Below are 6,673 nucleotides of genomic sequence, written 5' to 3'. Positions count from 1 at the left end.
ACACACACACACCGAGAAAACAGTGAAAGCTAAAGACAGATCGAAAACCGTGCAAATATCGTACCTGGCATTGCTGGCGCTTATAACGTCGTCAGATCTCGTGGAAAGCTTCAGTTAACACTGTACGGAATGATTAATCCCTAATTTGCAAGGTTGTTGAGCTGAGCCGAGATGGCTGACTGCCATTAGAGAAACACAACACATTACGAGCAAGATGGTCATGTGGTTCCTGCTTAAACAAACATGCATCAACCCTCCTCCCTCTGTGTTTATCTCTTTCAAACACAAACACATGAACAAAAATTCAGCTATTACATATGTAACCGATCGTTCGCTCATTCGCCATATTTATGACAATATGCACGAATAGTGTCTGGAGCAGTTTAAAAACATGCATGTAATTGTTTAAAAAAACAAAATAAACAACAACAACCCTTTCCAGAACAATGTGTGAAACGCGCTAATAAATACTATATTTAGGTTATTTGATTAAGGTGCAGGAAACAAATGCTTGAACATAAACGGTTCCTTCGAGTAGTTTTCAAAGAGCTGATTAAAAAACAATTCAGCTATACGTCGTTACGTAATTGCGTCATAACCCGACTCCTGACACCCAGCCTGAGATATGTACAGGCATGTATTGCGGTTTATTAAGGTTTTTTTTTAATCAATTGTCTTATTAAAAGTGTTTTTAGAGTTTCATGTGTCCTAGCGTTTTTCCTTCCACCCTAAACAATTACAATAGCAAAACTTTTATTATTATTTTATTTATTTATGCTAAAAAAGGGTTTTGCAAGTTAAAATAAAATCTTAGACCATATCGATATTTACTTGTAGTGATCAAACGATATAATCAAATCGTAAACATATGTCGGTTAACATCAAATGTTCTGTTTCTGCTCATTACGTGTCGTGAACGAATCATTTTGTGAACGGGTTCATTGAAAAGATTCGAACCAAAAGAAAGATTCATTCATTTAAGGGACATTGAAAACAAGCATAGAGCGTCCTCCTCGTCTCTCTCACAAACACAAACACACGCATAAGAAGCTACTTTTCATTTTATTCAACTGAACGTCTGATCATTTATTTAGGCCTAAGACATACGCACAAATGTTTTCTGGAATATAGTTTCATAGTTTTAAAAGACGTATGTCATTGTTTAAAAATAAAGAACTGTTTGAAACGAGTTGGTGCAGAAAAACACAATGTGTGTGCATGCAAATTACAGGTTTATTTGTTTTCCAAAATGTCAATATGAAGCTTAACAAGGAAAATATTCCCCGTTCTCAGTCATAATGATTGCAAATTATCCCAATACAAAACGGAGTAATGTAAACCAAAACTGGTTTATAATGTGGTTTATGTTGCCCCATATATCTGTAGGCCTAATGTTTTAATAACTTATTATTCGCTACTTACTTTTAGTCAAATCCTCCGTTGACCGATGGTAATAACTACATTAAACACACAGACCAGAGGAAATATTTATATAGACAGAAATACCCAGTACGCGGGCCAGTCTCTGATCGGACACTGACTTGTGAAAATGTGAGGACACACTGGGAACGTCCTGACCGATGAACCGTGTCGCTTTGTTTTGATGTTATCAATGTGCTGCGTAAATCACAAAATGTGCTCGTCACGTGACCACAGCTGATCACACGCACAACTCATTGATTGGAGATCTTTGCGTTTTGTTGCATTTTATATCTTTGCGTTTTTATAAATAACTGTTGGCAAATTGCAATGACACGTGGACTTTTTGTAACCTCCTGCATAACAATGATCAGGCCACATTTATTAACAGTAAGAACATTTCACATTTAGGCTTCATTTGCTGAGCCAGCGGAATTTTATTTTTTTAACTTGCTCTAATGTTGCTCTTCTTTCATGAAGTGTTACGTTTTTCGATAACATTTGTTAGGATTGTTTTTTTAAGCATGTATTTATCTTATGTGTAAGATGTGTGTCCAGCAGGTGGCGTAATAAAGCTGTTTATAATTATACCCTCTATCCTGTATTAAACGTTTAACACATGTATAAATATCTCTGCTGGGGAAAAAAAAGATGGTAGTTGCATTAATGCTTTACGTTACATTAGTAACATACAGTATCTTCTTTCTATGATATCACAAATTGCATAATTGTGGTAAAATGTCAATTTCAACCTTTCCCGAATCAAAATAGGGCACATGCTTACATGCCTCAGCTACACTAAATGACTCTTTATGCTGAGCAATCCTTAGTAGACTCTTTTACAGGCCTAGTACATAGGTGTATGTTATGTTTGGTGTGTATTAGAAGTGAGACTTGCTGACAACTTAAACATGAAGCAGTTGTCTTCACCATGTCCAGTGATTTCTCACTATTCTGTCATTACTGAGATTGCTGGACCTGCTTGAACCAATTAAACTCGCTGGATTCTGTTGCATGTGTTTCAAAGCACTACTGCTCAATACTGCTTTGTTGGAAGAAGTCCATGAAGTTTACATAGCTTAGTCATTTAATGGAGGTTTTAGTTTGCATTAAGAATCCTTACATTTAGACAAGATTCTGATCCCACAAACAAACTTCTCTGAAACTCTCACCAGCCCAGAAAACAATGTGTTCACCAAATGCTGCTTCTCTCAGGGACTTGTTTCTATTGTACTGCTTATTTCCTGACAGTATATCACAGTGTCATAATTTATGAAAACCACCCTAACCCTAACCCTAACCTTCAATACCACGACTGAGGTGCCCTTGAGCAAGGCCTTGAGCAAACCCCCAACTGCTCCCCGGGCGCCGCAGCAAAAAATGGCTGCCCACTGCTCCGGGTGTGTGTTCACACTTTGGATGGGATAAATGCAGAGCACTAATTCCGAGTATGGGTCACCATACTTGGCCACATGTCACTTCACTAATGTTCTTCTCACTAATGTTCTTCTAACATTGGGTTCCCATGTCCCAAGGTCCTCCAGCTTGTTCCAGTCTGGTCTATGCAGTCTCATATGGGTGGGTGGATTTTGATGGTGTGGCTGTAGCTATCTAGTAATTCTGGCATTACAATAGAGTTAAAGTGAAAGTCTCATTGAAAAAACGCTACGTGTGTGTACGTGTGTGTGTGTGGAGGTCAGAGAGTGGACCCACCTTTTCCTCAAGTACAGACAACAGTCACAGGAAAGGCGAGGGTGGAAGGCATACACTCATACTTGCACACACATGGCATTTATGCATTTATGCTCATAAAATTGTCTGGTCTGTTGATAAATAATAACATTTAGATGAGTAGCAGAACTAATAGGGGCAAATCTATCACTTAATTTAAGGGGAGAACAGGTGAAATGGCATTTTGTCATTCTAATTGCTAAAGAAATGTTGACGCTTAACAAGGTTATGGGCAGCCCTTTTGAAAGCGGAAGGGTGTTGTATAAAAAAGGAAGGGTGTGCTCGTGATCAGAGCCAAAGCACTTCCTGGTTCAGTGTGCAGCACGAGTAGCTTAGTCGGGGGTTGTTCACTTCCTCTCAACTCACTTGGTTGCTTCCTGTCTGACCAAGAAAGCAATGTGTGGTCTGGAGTGTTTATTCACAGCCTGGCCAAAATATGCTGGAGTGGGTCGGCTGATATTTGTGAATGGATACTTCAACTTACAGACAAATATGGAACAGAGAACATGTGAGTGTCTCTGTCAGCAAAAAATGGGAAAGAGAAAAAGTAGGACTGTTGGCCCTTCTAATGATCTTTGTGAGACTGGCCTTGGTGGCTTTAGAAGTGAAATGCCATTAGTAATGTGTTCCAGACTCAGACAAATTAAATTTGAGAAAAAAAATGGAACTAAATGGATCCATGGAAAGTTTTCTTGTGGAAATGGACAGAAGGAGAGCATTTGTGAGCACATTTGAGCAATCCTGCCCACCACCATTCAACTACGACCTAAGCTCCACTAAAATTGACTAATTTCACAAAAGTATTGGCAGCAGGATTTGTCTATTTTGCCTTAAAATTTAGTATGCACTTTGTATGCATGTAGAAGGCCTGTTTGGGAAATCACATTATAATGATTAACTGCAATCAGGAACATTTCATATGTTTGATATGCACAATTTCAAGTATTTGATTTACAATATTAGTAATGGTGCTTGCTTTTACTTGTAGAAGTAAAAGGTATAAATAACCCCATACATTTACAATGAAAATACTATACTTATGTATAGGTTATCTATATAGGTTATATGTTTAGATACCTTTCAATGTCTTATGTGTGTATGCCCATGTTTGTTCATATATGTTTACATGTGTAGCACTGTGGTCATGTGAGGCATGACATTTCGTTCCTTTGTATGTTTCACATATGGCAGAATGACAATAAAGCTCACTTGACTTGACTTAACTTGAAACACTCCGGTGTACATAAATGATACCTAAAAAATAAGAAACATAAAAAGAAAAACAGCTTTTGTACATAAAAAAAGGTTGGTTTACACAGAGAATTCTATAGGAAAGTCTCTTTCTTTATAAGTTACCAAGTATTGTACTTATATACCTATATAACATATAGCCTACATAAACAGTAAAAAAATGTGCAACCTATATAAACCTACACATAGCTAACCTAAATCCTTTACATAAATACTTTGCATAAAACTTAGACGTACTTGGATTTACACGGTACAAACATATTGCAGAGATACAGAATACAGAGCAATGCAAACAGGGACAGTGCAAGATGAAAGAAAAATATATAAAATATGTAGTATTTCATCTTATTTTTACAGATGTTTTAGTGTCATACAGTGTTAAGTTTTAGTCATTTTTTAGCTTTATTTTTTAACAGGTTTATTTTTTAAATTTCTTTTTAGTTTTAGTTTTAGCACTTCAACTTATTTTATTTGAGTTATTGCTAAGGCAGCCTTTCTAAGTTTCATTTAAGTTTATAAGTTCAAGTGCTTGCATCTAATATTCATATTTTATATTAGTTCAGCTTTATTTCAATTAACGAAAACAATTTCTAATAATTGTAGGCCCAGTTGATATGAACACTGGTGTCATGTGCATTACCCTTGCATTACTGTCTCTCTCAATAATTTATAATATAATACATCATTTTTTTATTATTATTATTATTTTTTTTACAATTCCAGGTTAGGTATTTGAACAAACCCCTAACCCAAAGTATCAAACATCTGTTTGTAACCTCTTCATATTTGTGCTAAAAGAGAGCCATCTATCAACTCCCTAAAACAATATATAATACACCCCAGAATCATGACCATGAAATTGTGAGCACGTGTGCATTTCTTGTTAGAATAGTGGCCTTGAGTGTGCATTCAAGAACATTTACAATAAGCAGGTCAGACAAATGGAATACAGATTAGCTGGATTCATATGAATATGTTTGTATCATGTATAGATTTAAACATGTTGAGATGTTCTAGTTTATGAAAGTTTTGTTAGAGAGAGAAAAGGGAGTACAGCAAGAAATGGAACAGAGAGTGAAGAGAAGACAGGAAGGAAAGAAAAAAGAATGAGCTGGAAGAGAAGCTGAGAGAGAAGAAAGAGTTGGATGCAGGGGGTGGGCAGGAGGAAAAGAGGGGGACCAGGAGAAGGGGGCGTCGGATGACTTAATCAGTGCACGCTGCCACTCCAAATACTCCCCACCCTCTCTCTCTCTCTCTCTCTCAGTCCAGCAAACACACACAGATACACAGTGACCAAATCTGTGTCAGTATGAAGTCAAAGCACCCTCCCTTTCCCCCAGCACTACAGCAAAGTTCATATCCAGTCCCTGTACATGTGTGTATGTGGCTCTCTCAACCATTCCTCCCTGACATTCCACAGCAGATGTGGGATTGACTGATGGGATACAGAAACAGAGAAAGTCACAGGAATATTCCTCCGATACTTTGGATCAAACCTTCAGTGCTTTTCTTCTTTCAGACATTTGACTGAAACTGTTGGGAAACAGCATCATTACACAGACTCAAACATCCGATTTCTTTGGGGATTTTGGACTTTGGGGACCAAACAACCCCAGGCAGGGTACACTAGAACATCCTAAACAAAAGGGTGAGTACAAATTTGACATACTAAAACAGAGTGAAATGTTTAATGGGACCAGCATCAGGTGCAGTGCTTTGTCTTCTGTGCTGATGACTGACAGGAGTGGGATTGATGAGGGCTTTAGGTGACTTAAGGATGTTTTAGTGTGACATAAAAAGACAAATGGGATTTTAGTGGACAATTTGAATGTATTTACATGACGGACACTAAAATATGACTTTGCACATCCTTTAAAATGACTATAATTGTAATGTAGTAGGAAAGGGGTGAGTACTTCATCATACTTGACCTCAGTTTCTGCAAATATTACTGTGTCACAAGTAGCTCTTGGGTGGAAATTAATGGGAACATTTTCCTAGAAAACTCTTCGAGGAAACAGGATGTGTGTTTGTGGATGTACATTACTAGACATTTTAATATCATTGATAACTATTACAGTTTTTGTTAATATTTTCAATTAGATTTTATTTTTATGTTTTCATTTTAAATATTTTATTATTTGAATATTTAAGTTTTAGTTAATATCAATTATCTTTATATAGTTTATAGTTTTAGTTTATTGAGTTTTAGTACTTAAACTAAAGAAAAATGTTTTATATATATATATATATATATATATATATTTTTTTA

The 6,673-nt window shown here is 36.5% G+C and overlaps 2 protein-coding genes across 5 annotated transcripts in view; one reads left to right on the top strand and one right to left on the bottom strand.

Moving 5' to 3' along the window:
* Window positions 1-1,613, bottom strand: part of LOC107691463 (polyadenylate-binding protein-interacting protein 2B-like) — a 13,076-nt gene extending 11,463 nt beyond the window's left edge. The window contains exon 1 of one of the 4 annotated variants that reach the window (XM_016490064.1): window positions 1,542-1,613. Coding sequence is in view for 1 of the 4 variants with exons in the window: in XM_016490061.1 (XP_016345547.1) it covers window positions 65-71 (7 nt within the window). In the remaining 3 variants the exon portion in view is untranslated. The other 3 variants (XM_016490065.1, XM_016490062.1, XM_016490061.1) reach the window with 3 other exon arrangements.
* A 4,119-nt stretch (window positions 1,614-5,732) lies between these two features.
* The window catches only part of LOC107691462 (heat shock 70 kDa protein 12B-like), a 27,234-nt gene continuing 26,293 nt past the window's right edge, over window positions 5,733-6,673 (top strand). The window contains exon 1 of the mRNA XM_016490060.1: window positions 5,733-6,049. The gene's annotated coding sequence lies outside the window, so the exon portion shown is untranslated. The remainder of the gene's footprint in view (window positions 6,050-6,673) is intronic.

Source organism: Sinocyclocheilus anshuiensis, unplaced genomic scaffold (assembly GCF_001515605.1).
Source record: "Sinocyclocheilus anshuiensis isolate Anshui unplaced genomic scaffold, SAMN03320099.WGS_v1.1 scaffold514, whole genome shotgun sequence".
In the NCBI taxonomy this organism is placed as follows: Eukaryota; Metazoa; Chordata; class Actinopteri; order Cypriniformes; family Cyprinidae; genus Sinocyclocheilus; species Sinocyclocheilus anshuiensis.
Note: the sequence above shows the minus strand (reverse complement) of the source record. Positions and strands in the feature narration are given on the sequence as shown.